The sequence below is a fragment of the Coenobita brevimanus genome, chromosome 97, assembly GCF_032717465.1.
Source record: "Coenobita brevimanus isolate Jiangsu-jjx chromosome 97, ASM3271746v2, whole genome shotgun sequence".
Classification (NCBI taxonomy): Eukaryota; Metazoa; Arthropoda; class Malacostraca; order Decapoda; family Coenobitidae; genus Coenobita; species Coenobita brevimanus.
In genome coordinates, this window is record NC_137050.1 from 27623550 (window position 1) to 27641469 (window position 17920).

General features: G+C 43.1%; 1 protein-coding gene across 1 annotated transcript in view; it reads right to left on the bottom strand.

Moving 5' to 3' along the window:
* Ack-like (activated Cdc42 kinase-like) overlaps positions 1 to 17920 on the bottom strand; it is a 441226-nt gene that overhangs the window by 107771 nt on the left and 315535 nt on the right. The window contains exon 15 of the mRNA XM_080283506.1: positions 17267 to 17442. Coding sequence (XP_080139632.1) covers positions 17267 to 17442 — 176 coding nt within the window. The remainder of the gene's footprint in view (positions 1 to 17266; positions 17443 to 17920) is intronic.

The window sequence follows — 17920 nt, forward strand, 5'->3', positions numbered from 1 at the left end:
AAAGGTTTATAAGCTCATCCAGCTTTGTTTGCATCTCCTTCAGGATCTTGATACTGACAGCTCAGACTTCAGGCACAAACTCCTCCTCCTCCTCTGCCTCCTGGTGCACCTGCTCAATCTCCATACTGAGGAGCTCCTCATTGCTGAGCTCCTCCCTGTGCCTCTCGAGAGCCTCCTCCACATCATCCTCATCAACCTCCCCGAAGCCCGCCTCGTGCGACAACTCGACAATGTCCTGCCACACATGCTTGACACGCGGAGGTTGCACGCCCTCAGGGAAGCTGGTGGAGTAAACACATTCTGGCCACAGCTTCCGCCACACGCCGTTCATCATCGCCTGGCTCACCTCGTCCCATGCTGCAGTTATATTTTCCAGGGCGTGGCATATGTTGTACCCTCTCCAGAACTGCTGTACAGTTGTTCTGTTGTCACTGTTGGAGGTCCTTACCAACTGCTTCATTGTGCGGCGGAGGCAGTAGGCCTTAAAGGCAGCGATCACCCCTTGGTCCATTGGCTACAACAAAGATGTGATGCTGGGGGGTAGGAACACCACCTCAGTATTGCTGGCCCATTCTTTCATTGCGGGTGGGTGGCTAGGCGCATTATCCACCACCAGGAGAAATCTGTTCGCCAGATTTTCACGAGACGCATACGTCTTCAGCACACTAGAGGTACGAATGAAAATATGACGAACAGATATCTGAAGTCAACCAAGCCTTCTTGTTCGACTTCCAGATAACCCCAAGGTTCTCCTTAACATACCCCACCAGAGCCCTGGGGTTCTTGAGTGGTAGAATAAGAGTGGCTTCAACTTGATGTCGCCATTGGCGTTGCCCCCCAGCAGCAGTGTCAGCAGGTTCTTCAAGGGCTTGAATCCTGGCATAGACGTTTCCTCCATTGCAAGGTATGCCTTGGAGGGCATTCTCTTCCAAAAGAGCCCAGCCTCATCAAAATTCAAGATCTGCTTTGCATTATAGCCACCCTCCATGATAATGCGTTTCAGCTCATCAGGAAACGCTGCCGCTGCCACCGTATCTGCACTCACCGCCTCACCATACATCTTCACGTGGTGGAGATTTGCCCGCCTCTTAAACTGGTCAAACTACCTATGGCTAGCCTTAAAGGTCTCACTTTCATCAAGCTCACACCTTACCTTAAGCTCATCCCATAGCAAGTGAGCCTTAGCGCAAATAATAGCCTGGCTCACGGGTGCCTTGCGCTGGTTCTGATCTTCCACCCATGTGCATAGCATCCTCTCCAGCTCCTCCAATGCAGGCTCTTGCTGGCAGGTGATACGGGAGGCAGATAAGGTTACAACCTCCCCAGCAGCAGCCCTTATGGCCTCCTTCTTCTTGATAATGGTGGAGACAGTCGACTACGCCAGGTGGAGAGCCGAGGCGATAGAACACGCACCTTCGCCTTTGTCGTGTCATTTAAGGATTTCCAATTTCACCTCCAGTGACAAAGTCTTACGGACATGCATCGCGGGAACATTACCAGCATCACCACTAACAGGACGCTTCCCACCATGACTAAGGCCTCCACTAGCACCACCACTAGCCCCACTACATGCAGCACCCTTACCAGACATGATCACACTTATTTTGGCTAAAATTCACACAATATCACACTGCGCACACGATCAGAATCACTGCTCGACTAACAGCACTGCTCGAACACAGTTATGATGCACTACGATAGCAACTTGCGTAATGTTGGTGGTGCAATATGATACGTGGCAGGCGAGCGTAAGGGAGATCCTCACTCTGAGATAGCTGGTGCAAGAAGAGTAATATGAGTAAACGCAGGGTGAACGATGGGTATGGGGCCTGCGTGAGCGTTTCTGTGCATCCTGGGAGGGAGGCAGGCTCAGCTGGCCGCAGGAAAGCGCGTGATTCAAAATTTTGGACCATCGTCTGCAGGCGCGACATCGGAGGGCCCATCATTAGACCGGGGCTCGCCCATCGAGTATCGGGGCCTGGTGCACTTTGTTCCCCCATCGCTAATCATATATCGGGGCATTATTGTATACATATATTGGCAAACCCCAGTTTAACGATGCAATTGGTTAAATAAAAGCCCATTACTAGGTGGGGTATCATAATTCAGGGCCGCTTTAACATGTAAAGTATAGGGATGCGTTTTTCAGCCTTGGGTTCCCCCCCCCCCAACCAAGTCCTAAACCCACCCAAATGAGTCCAAAAACAGTTTATATGCAATCTAAATGGCCTAAACTCTGCAAAAGAAGCTAACCTAAACCTAAAACCAGTGCCCGTCTCACTTGTACCCAGTCAAGGTTACTGAAGAATGCAATCTCCAACTCGTATTCAAACTTGGTAGAGAAAAAGCAGCAGCACTGTATACAATCCCACCATCAGACAGTTCCAGGAAATTAAATAAACATCTGTTGTACATAATAATAATGTACGAATGATGCAGAATCGACCAAGGCGCAAACTGTTGCGATGGAGAATTGATGATGTTTTGACAGAGAATTCTCTTGACTGGGAATGCGATCGATGATGTGATAGGGACAGCCTTTTCAAAGTCCCCTCTTTATGTCATCATAGTTACTGTTCTGGTTGCCGAGCTCCTTTATTTTCTTCTCTCTTATTTTCCAAAATTTATTTGGAAATTCCTTTGTATTTTCAAAGTATTTTCTAATGAACTGGCCAAATGTAAACACATGATTTATCAATGTCGCAGTCTTCATCAGTGCAGGAAACATTTACTCTGTAACACCTAAAGTATAGTAAAACCTCGATATAATGGACTTCAATAGACCAGAATTCGCTTTTATTGGACTTGAGGAGCTACCAGACTAAATTCCCATACATCGGAAAAAGTCCGATAAAGCCAGAAGCAGTCTGGACTGCCTGACCATTTCAGCTATGTTCACCAAAATAAGGTAAATAAAAGACAAGTTTATCAGTGTATAGTACAGTATTATTATATATATTATACCATCTGATTAATGTAGGGAAGTTATAACACAGCACAGTACCACAATGGTAGTAAAAAAAAATTAAACACCGTTAATGCGATCCGGACTAATGTCTGATATATTGGAAAAAGTCCGGATTAGCAGGGGGAAGTCCGGATGTCGCTCTTATCGGAATTTTGCATTTCTCGAAATGGTTTGGGCCCCAGTTAGTCCATTATAGTGAGAGCTTACTGTACTATTATTCACGATCTTCAGTTTGCAAGTTTGCCACGTAGAGTCCTATGACTGATGATCGTAGAAGGTCTGTCAAAAACTGCTGAGCACTAAACCAAAATGAACTAGGGGATGAGGTGGTAGGAAGGGAGATCCCACCCCCTCACCAGGTCTGCGCATATATATATATATATATATATATATATATATATATATATATATATATATATATATATATATAATATATATATATATATATATATATATATATATATATATATATATATATATATATATATATATATATATATATATATATATATATATATATATATATATATATATATATATATATATATATATATATATATATATATATATATATATATATATATATATATATATATATATATATATATATATATATATATATATATATATATATATATATAGATATGGCTGGGAGAAGGAGGGAGGTGAGAAGACAGGAAGAAATCAGTAGGATAGAAGTTGTGGAAGCAATGAAGAAAGTTAAATCGAGGAAAGCCCCAGGAATTGATGGAGTGTGTGGTGAAATGCTGAAGCATGGGGGAGAGATAGTAGTAGAATGGATGTGGAAGATGTGCAGATTGGCCTGGGAGGAAGGTAGAGTCCCGGAGGATTGGAAGTCAGGTATAATTATTCCCCTGTACAAAGGAAAAGGGGAAAAAGAAGTGTGTGGTAATCATAGGGGCATTTGTCTTCTTAGTATAACAGGAAAAGTGTATGGTAGGATACTTATAGACAGAGTTAGAGAAAGAACAGAGAAATTAGTTGGAGAAGAACAGGGAGGCTTTAGGAAGGGAAGAGGTTGTGTAGATCAGATATTCATTCTTAGATCTTTAGTGGAAAAGTTTCTAGAGAAGGGAAAGAAGTTGTATGCGGCTTTCATGGATTTGGAGAAAGCATATGACAGGGTGGATAGACAAGGATTGTGGAAAGTGTTAAGAATATATGGAATAGATGGGAAGTTGTTGAATGCTGTGAAGAGTATGTACGATGGTGTGAAGGCTGCAGTGCGTGTGGAGGGTGAACTAAGTGAATTTTTCTCTTTGAAAGTTGGGTTGAAACAGGGATGTGTCATGTCTCCATGGTTGTTCAATCTGTACATGGATGGGGTAATAAAAGAGGTACAAGGTAGGGTAGTGGATGTTGGAGTGGCCCTGGTGAGAGAGGATAGTGTTTGGAAACTCCCTGTACTGTTGTTTGCAGACGATACTGTGTTGTTGAGTGAAGACAAAGGGGAGCTGCAAGGCTTGGTGGATGAGTTTGAGAGAGTGTGTAAGAAACGGAACCTAATGGTGAATGTAGGGAAGAGTAAAGTGATGGTCTTTGAGAGAGGTGAAGTTAGTGAATGTACAGCGAGGTAAGATGGTGAGGAATTGGAAAATGTGAGTACGTTTAAGTATTTGGGTAAAGTGATAAGTAAGGATGGAGGTTTGGAGGGTGAAGTGCTTGAAAGGCTACAGCAGGGAAGAAAGGCTGCTGGTTCTTTGAAAGCAGCGATAAGAAACATGGAAGTGAGCAGGGAAGTGAAAAAGTTACTACATGACAGTATTGTGATACCAACTCTAACGTACGGAAGTGAAGCTTGGACATTGTTGGAAGGACACAAGTCAAGAGTGAGAGCAGTGGAAATGAGTTATTTAAGAGGAGCCTGTGGAGTCACGTGGAGAGACAGGCTGACGAATGAGGATATAAAGGAGTGTTGTGGTGTGGATGTGGATGTGATAGGAAGCGTTATGAGGAACACACTGAGGTGGTTTGGCCATGTGGAGAGGATGGAGGGTGAAAGACTGACGAAGAGAGTGTATGTGAGTGAGGTGGAGGGGGGAAGAGGGAGGGGGAGGCCAAGGATGAGATGGAGGGATGGGGTGGAGAGGTATATGAGAGAGGGGGGTGTGAGTTGGGAGCAGGGCAGTGAAATGGCAGGGGACAGGGCAACTTGGAGGCGATTTGTTTGTGGCCACCCCAAACGGGATTGAGGTGTCTGGCAATAGATAGATATATATATATACACAGCAGGTCCAGCGGGGCAGTAGACACACGTGTGTTATTGTTTATGATCATAACGTACGATCTTCAGCCGTGTCGTGAATACACAGGAGGTCCAGCTGGGCAGTAGACACACGTGAGTTTGTTATTGTTTGTGATCGTAACGTATGATCTTCAGCTGTGTCGTGCTACTATTTCTTAACAAAGATTCATTACATGTTTCTCGTAACACTATTTATTTTTGTTCTGATGGACAAATACCTGAAATAGATGTAAAATAAAGCTTATCGATATTTAAGGAAGGAAAGAATAATAACCGTCCCAACACAGAGATGGTAGACTCAGCCCACCAATTTTTTTTTCTATTTGACTATATTACGGCCTCTCTTCCTTGTAGCAGTGAGAAAAATAATGTTGTTATAATTTCTCCCTTCCTTTTAGTGACAAAGAGGGCAGTTTTTCCTTGGTTAGTGACACTGGGAACTAGCCCATCCACCCTCAACACACCTCCACTTGCCAATCAAGCCAGTCTTCTCTTTATTTCTGGTAAGGATTTTCGGTGTTGCAGCTCTTTATAACAGTTTTAATGTCTTTTCAGGTACATGTTTAATGTGTTATGCTGTTTTAGCACTAGTAAACACTCTTCATTTAATTTTGGGTGGGGCCTGTTTGGTGTTAGAGTACTTTCTGATAGGGTAGGTACATGTCCCACTGGAACGCTCCTCTATTCTTCCAACTGATTCTTAACTTGACGTTTCGTGTTTCACGCAGTTTTGGCGGAACATCCAAGCCGCGAAACACGAGGATTTACTGTATAGTATATATATATATATATATACAGTCGGCGCATGGAAGTCTGGACCCTCTAATTCGCACCATATATTTGGTAGGGTCCAAGAAATATTGTAGGAAAATTCCTGTAGTCAGTGGATATTTTCTGGTGGCTTCTAGCAACTTTACAGGCTTACCACCACATGCTGTGAGATTATTAGCTCAGTGCCTGCCTGCCTTTGGGTGGGAGAGCACGTCAGATTTTCTTGTCCTGCCTGGCCCTTGTTAATTTCAAAGCTCTCGTTTTCACACCCTTCTCTGCCTTAGTGAATCATTGGAGATGGGTCCCAAGCCACTAAATGATGTAGGAAAAGCCCGAATTTTAACTATGAGAGAGGAAAATGTAAAAGTTAAGGAGAGGCTTCAGTGCAGCAGTACGGCTGGGGATCTAGAAGTCTTTCTGAAGTTGATGCTGTATGGTTCTTTCAGACACATCTTTCAGCAATTCTGGGTACATATCTTTCAGTTGTCTAGCAGTCAAACGTGGGTCTTTTATCACAGCTTGCTTCAGTAACCTGTCTGTAGTTGGTGATGTCTTCCTTTTAGGTCCCAGCCTGTCTTTATGTTGGGGAATTGTGTTTTTTGGCAGGTGGCGGGCAGCAGCGAGGAGTGCCATAACGGTAGATTTTCCTCGCCCAGCTCGAATACAAATATCCTTAACTTTTACATTTTCCTCTCTCATGGTTACAATTCGGGCTTTTTCTACATCAGTTAATGGCCTGGGACCCATCTCCAATGATTCACTAAGGCAGAGGAGGGTGTGAAAACAAGAGCTTTGATATTAACACATGCCAGGCAGGAAAAGAAAATCTGAAGTGCTTTCCCATCCAAAGTCAGGCAGGCACTGAGCTAATAATCTCACAGCATGTGGTGGTAAGCCTATAAAGTTGCTAGAAGCCACCAGAAAAAAATCCACCGACTATAGGAATTTTCCTACAATATTTCTTGGACCCTACCAAATATATGGTGCGAATTAGAGGGTCCAGACTTCCATTGCCCTGACTGTATATATATATATATATATATATATACAGAGGCATTAATGAACAGTACAGAGCCCTCAAGAACAATCTCTTGAGAGTTACTGATGTAACATGCGGTTGGACAAGAGGACCACCAAGGCATAAAGTAACTTAGTGGTGGGATGAGGGTGTAGAAGCTGCAGTTAAGGAGAAAAGAAGGCTTTTCCGGGATTGGAAGAAGGGTTGTAGCAAAGAGGAATATTTGGCTGCCAAGCGTAGGGCTAGAAGAGAGGTATACAGGGCAAAGTCTGAGTCACAGAGACTTTTACTTTATAACCTAAATCAAGGGGAAAGGAAAAATATTATATTTAGGGTGGCAGGTCAGGTGAAGAGGGATAATCAGGATATTATAGGTGAGCAGTGTGTGAAGAATGATGAAGGAAGGGTAGTGATGAACAGTGAGGATATTAAAGATGCATGGAGAGAGCATTATAACAGGTTGTTGAATGAGGAGTTTGACTGGACAGAGAAGGTTTGGAGCCAGCAGATCCAGTGTCTGGCCCTTGGCCTTTGACTGATGCCGCTACTGTGAGGCAATAGGCAGGATGAAGGTGGGGAAGGCAGGTGTGTCTGGGTTGACTGCCGAAATGCTGAAGGCCTGAGGAGATATAGGTGTGAAGTTAGTCAATGACCTGATAAACAGGATTATTTATGAGTGTGTTGTCCCAAATGACTGGGTGAAGAGTGTAATTATAAATGTGTATAAAGGGAAGGGTGATGCCCTGGAAAGAGGAAATTACAGAGGTATAAAGCTTTTAGATCAGATAATGAAGGTAATGGAGAGAGTTTTAGAAGGTATGATTAGAGAAAGAGTGAATATTGATGAGATGCAGTTTGGGTTTATGCCAGGTAGGGGGACCACTGATGCCATATTCATTGTTCAACAGCTTCAGGAAAAATATATTGGTAGGAGAAGGGATCTTTATTTTGTTTTTGTTGATTTGGAAAAGGCCTTTGACAGAGTCCCTAGAGAGGTGGTGAAGTGGGCAATGAGAAAGCTTGGCTTGTAGGAGTGGCTGGTTAGGGTGGTTATGGCTATGTATGTGGTTGCTCACACCCAGGTAAGAGTGAATGGAGATTTGAGTGATGGGTTTTCTGTGAATGTTGGTGTGCATCAGGGGTCGGTTTTGAGTCCCATGTTGTTTATCGTGGTACTTGAAACCCTTTCACGTGACTTTAGAAACGGACTCTTGTGGGAGCTGTATGCTGATGATTTAGTGTTGATTGCAGAGAACAAAAGGGAGGCGGAGGAAAGGTTTAGGAAGTGGAGAGATGGTATGGGGCACAAGGGCTTAAGGGTAAATGCAGATAAAACAAAAGTGATGATATCTAGGGTTGGTGGTGCTACTGTCAAAGATGAGGGAGACTGGCCATGTGCAGTATGCCACAAGGGCGTGGGAAGTAATTCCATCTTGTGCGGTGTTTGTGATAAATGGGTGCATAAGTGATGTAGTGGTATCAGAGGTAGACTGCGAGATAATGCTGATTTTATGTGTATGGCGTGTCGGGGAGAGCAGGTGGAGATTGTCAGACGTGAAAGAATTGAACTTGCTGGTGAGTCTCTTGAGTGTGTGGAAGAGTTTTGTTATTTGGGAGACATACTGTGTGCTGGAGGTGGGGCTGGAGGTAGCTCTGTGGCTAGGGTGAGAAGTGGTTGGAAGTTCAGGGAGCTCTTGCCTCTCCTGACATTGAGAGGACCCTCCCTACGTGCTATGGGGTCTTTGTATGCAGCATGTGTTAGGAGTGTAATGCTGTATGGTAGTGAGACCTGGGGAGTGAAGGAGAAGGATATTCGCTGGCTCAGACGTACAGAAATGACAATGATTAGGTGGATGTGTAGTGCGTCCCTGCGTCCAAAGTCTGGGGGGGCTTGGTTCACAATGGAAGAGTTGAAAGGTAGGATGGGACTGGAGTGTATTGGTGTTGTGAAGAGGAGAGGTAGACTGAGATGGTTTGGACATGTGGAGAGATTGGAGGATGATAATTGGGTGAGGAAAGTGAGAAATGTTAATACTGGGGGTGGGTTACAAGGGGTAGACCAAGAAAGACATGAGACGAGGTCATTAAGTGTGACCTCAGGGTTAATAAGGGACTGAACAGAGAGGCTGAATGGATCGTGCAGCATGGAGAGCCGCCATTAGGTGACCAAGGCCGACGCATGGAAGCATGCTGGAGCCTTTAAAAAATGAAAACGATATATATATATATATATATATATATATATATATATATATACAGTAACCCCTCCAATATCCGGATCAATAGAGCCATCGGTAGGTTCGGATATTGGTTTCGTCCGGATATTGGGCCCCAGCTTATGGACTTGTACTTATGGACCCTAACTCAGAGAAACACCTATACAACTCCCTCCGGACATGCATAGCACCTATTTAACACCCAAATCACACCAATAAGGCACATAAATGACTGAAATAAATGCAAAAGAAACATAAAATGTGGGTTTAGAAGTATGTTCATACATTAATAAACATTCTGGTACTTATGGACTCTAACCGAACCTAACTCTGAAAAACACATTCCTACTGCACATGCATGAGGTAAGTATAGTATGGAAAAAAGTACAGTATGACACATTCTGGTAAGTATAGTATGCAAAAAAGTACAGTACAATATGAAACATTCTGGTAAGTATAGTATGGAAAAAAGTACAATATGAAACATTGTGGCTACTTACAGCAAGTCCCTGGCCACCTCGATGAATATCCGCCTCCTCTCGGACTCTGACAATAAGAACGATTTCCTGAAGCACTTGCAGTACACTCTTCCTGAAGTCTTGCACTGAACTTAGTCAATAACACACAGAAGTCCGTTCTCTTCACAGTGTTCACTTTAGTCCAAATAATGTTCCATTAAATTTTAGTGTTGCACATTAACTTTTCCCAAGTTTTTTTTATTTTCCAAAGCCAAAACAAAGAAGGTTAGTTACGTTAAATTTCTTTTCTTCTGAGTCTTTTCTCTCATTTCGAAAACCTTAACACAACACACCGTTTTTTTCACTGCACAACACTCAAAATTCCCGTGTGGTCTAGTGGAGAAGTTCTTGCTGTATATTCGCTGTCAGAGTCCAAGAGTATCACTGACAGGCGACCAAGGGGTGCATCGGTGGGTCGTGGTGATGGCGTACCGACTACAGAAAACTCTGAAGATAGCCGCAAACTCACATCGAGCGGTGACTCCACTGTAGCTGATGTGCTGGGCTGTGGCTCGGAGCATGAGGGCCTGTCTTGGGGAGGCAACGGAGTGGAACTAGGGCTTGGCACAGCGGGGGTCACGGGCCTGAAAAAACTGTCAATCGTTGACTGACGCAAGGACCGACAATTCTGGCGATTGATGATGCGCTGCCGGAAAGCACGCACTTCCTCCACGAGTCCCAAGGGCCCCATCTCCCTGTCGCAGTCCGGGTGTTCCAGGTAGTCTAGGACGAACTCTAGATGTTCCCGGAGTGCGCTCAGCTTGGGGATGGCTGGAGTAGTGTCCTGCTGAGAGGAGTCCGCATCATCATCGCCTTCGTCGTCGGAATCTTCAAGTTCGGGACTGACACCAGCAACCGAAGACGCGATCTCGATATCAGACAACGTCTGATACCCAGGATCGCCCTCGTCGTCGTCCAACCACTCACGAACATCGTCCACATCAACATCGTCGCCGTGCGTACGTAGCCGTGCATGGAAGTCATCCACGTCAAACCCTAGGAAATCGTACTCCACATCTGTTCCGAGAAGCAGACGAGACCAACCATTTTCAAGAGTTTTCACAGGGACTTCCTTCCATGCACTAGCCAGTTGTACAGCGCAGACTTGATGTTGTAGCGGCGAAGGTTTTCCAAAGTCCGCTTGCCTCGAGTGTCACGTCCTTCCCTGCGCTCGTCCTCGTCCTCGAGAACAACCATCACCTCGTCCACGAACTTCCGACGGTACAGGCGCTTTGTTGCCACGATCACTCCTTGGTCCATGGGTTGAATGAGAGCAGTCGTATTAGGTGGCAGAAACATGCACCTAATACGGCCATTCTCAGCAACCAAGTCCTTGTCGCACGGGTGGGCAGGTGCATTGTCGAGGAGAAGGAGAGCCTTTACCTGGTCACGAGGAATTCCCAGTGTCTTCGTCTGGTACTGGATGACCTCCTTGACGAAGTGACGGTGAAACCAGTCTTTGAAAATCACAGCTGTGAACCATGCTTTCAAAGAATGGTACCATACAACAGGAAGGACATCCATCACCCCACGAAGGCACCGAGGCTGCTTTGCACGGCCAACAATAACGGGCTTAAGCCGGTGCATGCCGTTAGCATTGGCACAACACAAAGCAGCTATCCGTTCCTTAGAAAGCTTGCAGCCAGGTACACACTTCTCCGTCTCATCGGCTAGAGTGTTCGTTGGCACCGAGTGATAGAATAGGCCAGTTTCGTCAGCGTTATAGACTTGACCGAGAGTGAGGCCCTCCCTGTCGATCAAGCCTTTCACCTTGTGCAGAAACTCGTCCACTCCATCCTCGTTAGCGTCCAATGCTTTGCCATGTGCTTTACGGTTAGTAAGGCCATGTCGCAACTTGAACGTGAAGAGCCAACCCTCGGATGCCTTGAAGTCTAGGGCATCGTGAAGCCTTGCAAACTTCTCAGCAGCAGCCTTCAGCTCCGTTCCACGTACCATCACACCAGCTGCACGTTGCTGTCGATACCAAATCAACGTGGAGTGGTCGATTTCTGCATACTTGGGGGTAAACATAACCTTCCTCTCCACGTTGCGTTTGCTTCTCGACGAGAAGTCAGCCGTGTACTGCATGAGCTTGTCTCGGGAATGCTTGATATCGAACAAAGTCGACCGGGCCAGGTTGAACTCACGGAGAATGCGTGAAGAAGACCAACCCGCATCAACTTTCTCCAATATCTCCCGTTTCTTCTCCAGAGTCAACACCACTCTCTTCCTTTTCTCAGGAGGCGGGGCCATCATCACACACACTAAGAGGAGGGCAGAGAGCAGCAGGAGGCCTTGCAGCAAGTACGGCACCACCACAAAAGCGAGCACGTGGGCAGCCATGGCGAAGAGCGTAGGTCCAGTTGCAGTGAGAGACAGGTGGGAAGTGGGGAGGATGCAGCGGCACTCTATCGGACGTCAGAGGAATGACGAACCAAAACAATGCTCTCACGCGGCGCGCGCGGCAAATTCAAATTACGGACGGCAAAAAATTGATTTTTTTTTTTTTGGATTTTCGGACCATTTTGGGAATGTTTGATCCCAGGACGATAAGGTTCGGTTAGTGGGGATGTTCGGTTATTGGGCGTCCGGATATTAGAGTGATTACTGTATATATATATATATGCATATATATATATATATATGAGTACATATGTATACATATATATATGTATATACTGTATATACATAAATATATGTATCTATCATACATATCATCATCATCATCAGCCATTACAAGTCCCCTGCTGAACAAAGGCATTCCCCAACTTTCTCCACGAATTCTTTGACTGAGCCAATCTTTGCTACGGTTTCCCTGCAAATTTCTCTATCTCATCCCTCCACCTCCTGTCTGGCCTTTTTCTGCTATGCTTACAATCTCTTGTGTCCAGTCAGTTAACCTCTTGCTCCATCAATTATCCCTTATTCTTGCTACATGGCCTGCCCACCTCCATTTCTGTTCTTTTATAACTTCTATAATATCTTTGACTTTAGTCTGCTCTCCCACCCAAGTTGATCTTTTCCTGTCTCTTAATGATATTCCCAACACACCTTTCCATTGCTCTCTGAGAATGAATTAATTTATTTTCAATCAATTTTGTCAGTTTCCAAGTCTCCCAACCATACGTCATAGCTGGAATTATACATTCGTTATATACTTTTTGTTTCATACAAACTGACAAGCTACTTTTCATAATGTCCCTATGTTTACCGAAAGCTTTCCATCCAATTGTGTGTCTTTATTTCACTATCATTATCTTTTGTTAATTTTAGTATTTGTCCCAGGTAACTGTACTCCTCGACTTCTTCAAGAATTTCTCCACTTATTCTGATGAAGCTCTTTGGTGTTTAAGGATTAAACATTACTTTAGTTTTAATCCAGTTCATCTTTAGCCCTACTTTGAGACTATCTCTGTTCAGGTCATTTAACATTTCTTGCAATGTCTCTGCTGTGTCTGAGATTGGGACAATGTCATCTGCAAATCTTAAATGGTTTAGCTTTTCTCCATCTGTGTTCACTCCTCTGTTTTCCCAGTCTAGCTTTCTGTATATATATATATATACACAGTAATCACTCCAATATCCGGATCAATAGAGCCATCGGTAGGTTCGGATATTGGTTTTGTCCGGATATTGGGCCCCAGCTTATGGACTTGTACTTACGGACCCTAACACAGAGAAACACCTATACAACTCCCTCCGGACATGCATAGCACCTATTTAACACCCAAATCACACCAATAAGGCACATAAATGACTGAAATAAATGCAATAGACACATAAAATGTGGGTTTAGAAGTATGTTCATACATTAATAAACATTCTGGTACTTATGGACTCTAACCGAACCTAACCTAACCGAATCTAACCGAACTCTGAAAAACACATTCCTACTGCACATGCATGAGGTAAGTTTAGTATGGAAAGAAGTACAGTATGACACTTTCTGGTAAGTATAGTATGGGAAAAAATACAATATGAAACATTCTGGTAAATATAGTATGGAAAATAGTACAACATGAAACATTTTGGCTACTTACAGCAAGTCCCTGGCCACCTCGATGAATAACCGCCTCCTCTCGGACTCGACAGTAAGAACGATTTCCTGAAGCACTTGCACTACACTCTTCCTGAAGTCTTGCACTGAACTTAGTCACTAACACACAGAAGTCCGTTCTTTTCACAGTGTTCACTTTAGTCCAAATAATGTTCCATTAAATTTAAGTGTTGCACATTAACTTTTCCCAAGCCATGGCGAAGAGCGTAGGTCTTGTCGCGGTGAGAGACAGGCGGGAAGTGGGGAGGATGCAGCGGCGCTCTATCGGACGTCGGAGGAATGATGAACCAAAACAATGCTCTCACGCGGCGCGCGCGGCAAGTTCAAATTACGGACAGCAAAAAATTGATTTTTTTTTTCCAATTTTTTTGGATTTTCGGACCATTTTGGGAATGTTTGATCCCAGAACGATAAGGTTCGGTTAGTGGGGATGTTCGGTTATTGGGCGTCCGGATATTAGAGGGATTACTGTATATATATATATATATATATATGTAGTTCACAAATACAAAAGACTCATTTTACAATGAACCACAATACAGTATGATGAATCTCTTATATGATGACTAAAAATTTAGAGCTTTTTTTTTTCTATATGATCACAGTTTTGCTTACATAATCATTGTGATCCCATATGAAGTCTCACTGGTAGATGTACGAATGCTGTTTTTGTCTACAGTCATTTGTTTCTGAACTCTCATTACTGGGTGTGTTAGTGTCAGTAATGGAACAATATTGTAGTGTGGTGTTACAGTACAAGCAGCAAGTGAAGTGCAATGAAATGAAGCACTTACCAGAACAGGCAATTCCCCGGTTAAACAACGCAATTTGTTAAGCAAGAACCCATCGCTAGGCAGGGTACTGTATCTCAGGGTAGATTTAACATGCAAAGTATAGTGATGTGTTTTTGAGCCTTGGGTTTCCCCCCCCAACTAAGTCCTAAACCCATCCAAATGAGTCCAAAAAAAAGTTTAGAGCCAATCTAAATGGACTAACAGCTGTAAAAAAGCTACCCTAAGCCTAAAACCTGTGCCCGTCTCATTGGTACCTGTCAAGGTCACTGGAGAAAGCATTCTCCAACTCATACTCAAACTCGGTATAGAAGAAGAAGCAGCAGCATTGTATACAATCCTACCATCAGACGATCCCAGCACAATTATATAAACACATGTTATGCATAGTAATAATGTATGAATGATGCAGAATCGGCCATAGAGCAAATTGTTGTGATGGAGAATCGCTGATGTTTTGACAGGGAATTCTCTCTCACTCTCTCTTCTATTTTCATGTAAGAAAGAAGGAACCAGGAGCCCGCAAACCATTCCTTCCAAGAAAAAAACAAAAACAATACAAAAGAGAGCCAAATTCAAGATCCGTTCATATCGAGATGCCTGGACACACTACGTTTGAAAGACTGGAGATCATAGGAAGTAGGAAATACAGACAGAGGGAGACAGTTCCTGAGTTGACCTGTTGCATAAATGAAGGATTGGGAGTAACAGTTAACTCTTGCATCAGAGAGCTGGACAGAAAAGGAAGAATTTGTTGCAAGATGGGAACACGATTGATGATGCAATCAGGACAGCCTTTTCAACACCGCCGGATTAAGGGGGAGGGCCCAAGGGGCCCGGGCCCTGGGCCACCCACCAAGAGGGGGCCTCCCACCAGAGCAACTTGTGTTCATTTCATTTCGTGTTTATGCATTACATATTACAGCATTGGATGAATAGTCCCCGTTCAGTATTTCCTAACAAAAAGTGTCCTATTTATATATTAGGATTTAGGTTACCAGTCTGTGGTGTATGACACTGGGGGAGTTGGAAAGGGGGCCTCCTTTCCAAGCGGGCCCCGGGCCTCCCACGTGCTTAATCCAGCCGTGCTTTTCAACAGCTCCTTATGTTGTTTTAGTTACTGTTCTGGTTGCTGAGCTCCATTATTTTCTTCTCTCTTAGTTTCCAACATCTGATAAGAAATTCCTTTGTATTTTCAAAGTGTTTTCCGTTGAACAGCCTGAATGAAAAAACATGCTTTATCGATTGATGATGCGATTGGGATAGTGTTTTCAATGGATCCTCTTTATGTCGTTTTAGTTACTGTTCTGGTTGCTGAACTCCTTTATTTTCTTCTCTCTTACTTTCCAACATTAATTTAGAAATTCCTTCGTATTTTCAAAGCTAAATCCCTTAAAAAGCCCGAACGTAAACACTTGACTTATTAATCAATGATGTGATTGGTATAGCCTTTTTAGCGGACCCTCTTTACGTCGTTTTAGTTACTGTTCTGGTTGCTGAGCTCTTTTACTTTATTCTCTCTTACTTTCCAACATTTATTTAGAAATTCAATTGTATTTTCAAGACATTTTTCCTTGAACAACCCAAACGTAAACACATGATTTATCGATGTCACAGTTTTCATCAATGCATGAAATATTTACTCTTTAAGGCTTTCATAATTATTAATATTTATTTAAAATAATTTTTATGTATTCCATGATAAGTTAGATGCTCAATGGTAAGAAATATTCTCAGTTAAGTTGCCCAGTTGTCCACACTGTTTTGTACCTCATCTGTTGAGTGAGAATCTGTATCCCAAATAACACTGTTCACTCCACCTATGACTAAAAGACATTAATCTAAGCCTAAAAACAGTTTATAAATCAACCTAAGCCCAAAATTTAAGTATAAAATATCGTCAAAATCGGTTTTAATTTTTTTTTTAAACATCGCAAAACCGTGCATAGGCCTACGATAGGCAGGGTAGGGTGGTATTTCTACCCCCATCACTATTCTGGGGTATCACATCTAAGGGTATCATAAATCGGGGTTTGCCTGTACTAGCTGAGTTGGAAACTAATTTTTTGACTTAGTTTGGGGGCAAGTTGCAAGTGGAGTGCAATAAGGTGAAACAGCTACTACATGAGTTAAGATGAGTTGGAAACTTGTTTTTAGACTTTTCAGGATGAGTGATTCTTGGCAAAAATGTATTCCCATTCAACCCACATTATAACTGACTCGATATGGGATATCTTGTTATGTGATGCTTTTTATTAAACACATCCTCACTGTAAAACGAGAGTGTGCTGTACAATAACTCAATTCACACCCAAATTAAAATGTACAGTACAGTATTAGAATAATATAAAGAATACATACAATACTTACAGTGCACTATGTAGATACTGTACTCCCTTTGCAAAAGAGTACATATGAAGTCTAATGCATGCACAGATTCTTTAATTCAACTGGGTAAATCCTGATGACTTAGCATAAATACAAAATGAATTTACTTTCACTATGGTCCCAATTACAAAAGGGTGGAAAATTCTGGCATGGTACAGTAGTTTGTCATCAGCAATATACAGTACTGATAAAGACAAAATAACCACCAGTGCTGCAGTAGTACTCTTAGGCAACATCTCTACGTTAGTTAACAGAAAAATAACGCGCTACGACCTTAGAAAGCTTTTTTTGAACAAAGGTGCCAGGCTGGACCTTATCTCCGAGGAAGGAGACGTCTCCAAAGTAGGCACCATCGAGCCCCACATGGCCAGTATGCTTGAAGTCTCCCTGTGGCCCTGATATCATCTCTGGCCGCAGCCGACGACGTGAAGAGTAAGGGTTTTTGCCATCTGAATTCAAGAAAGATTTATAAGTAAGACACTGAATGTCACTGTATGTTCATGCCATTAAGTCGACAGTAAATTACACAAAAATTCCCTATTTAAATTACATTTTTACCTACAAAGCCAATTTGCCACTTCCCCCAATTTACAGTACCAGCTGTATGAAAAATACTTTGCCACTGTAGTACACATCCCCAACATATTACACGGACTTACCATATGACATATATCTCAAGTAAACTGAGACTAAAGGCAACAAGGGAAACCAGTCCATGAGATACCAGCCATAAATTTCCTAGCTCTCTATTCATCATTTGCTCTGTTTGAATCAATCACCTTCATACAGTACCTGACAGTGGAAAAAGAAAAAAAAAAAAAAAAAAAAAAAAAGCCTCCCCATATTATACACTATTACCAACAACAGGCACTTTCCTCTATAATGTAAACTCACCAGCTCAGCATTCAGAGGCAAACATAACTTCCC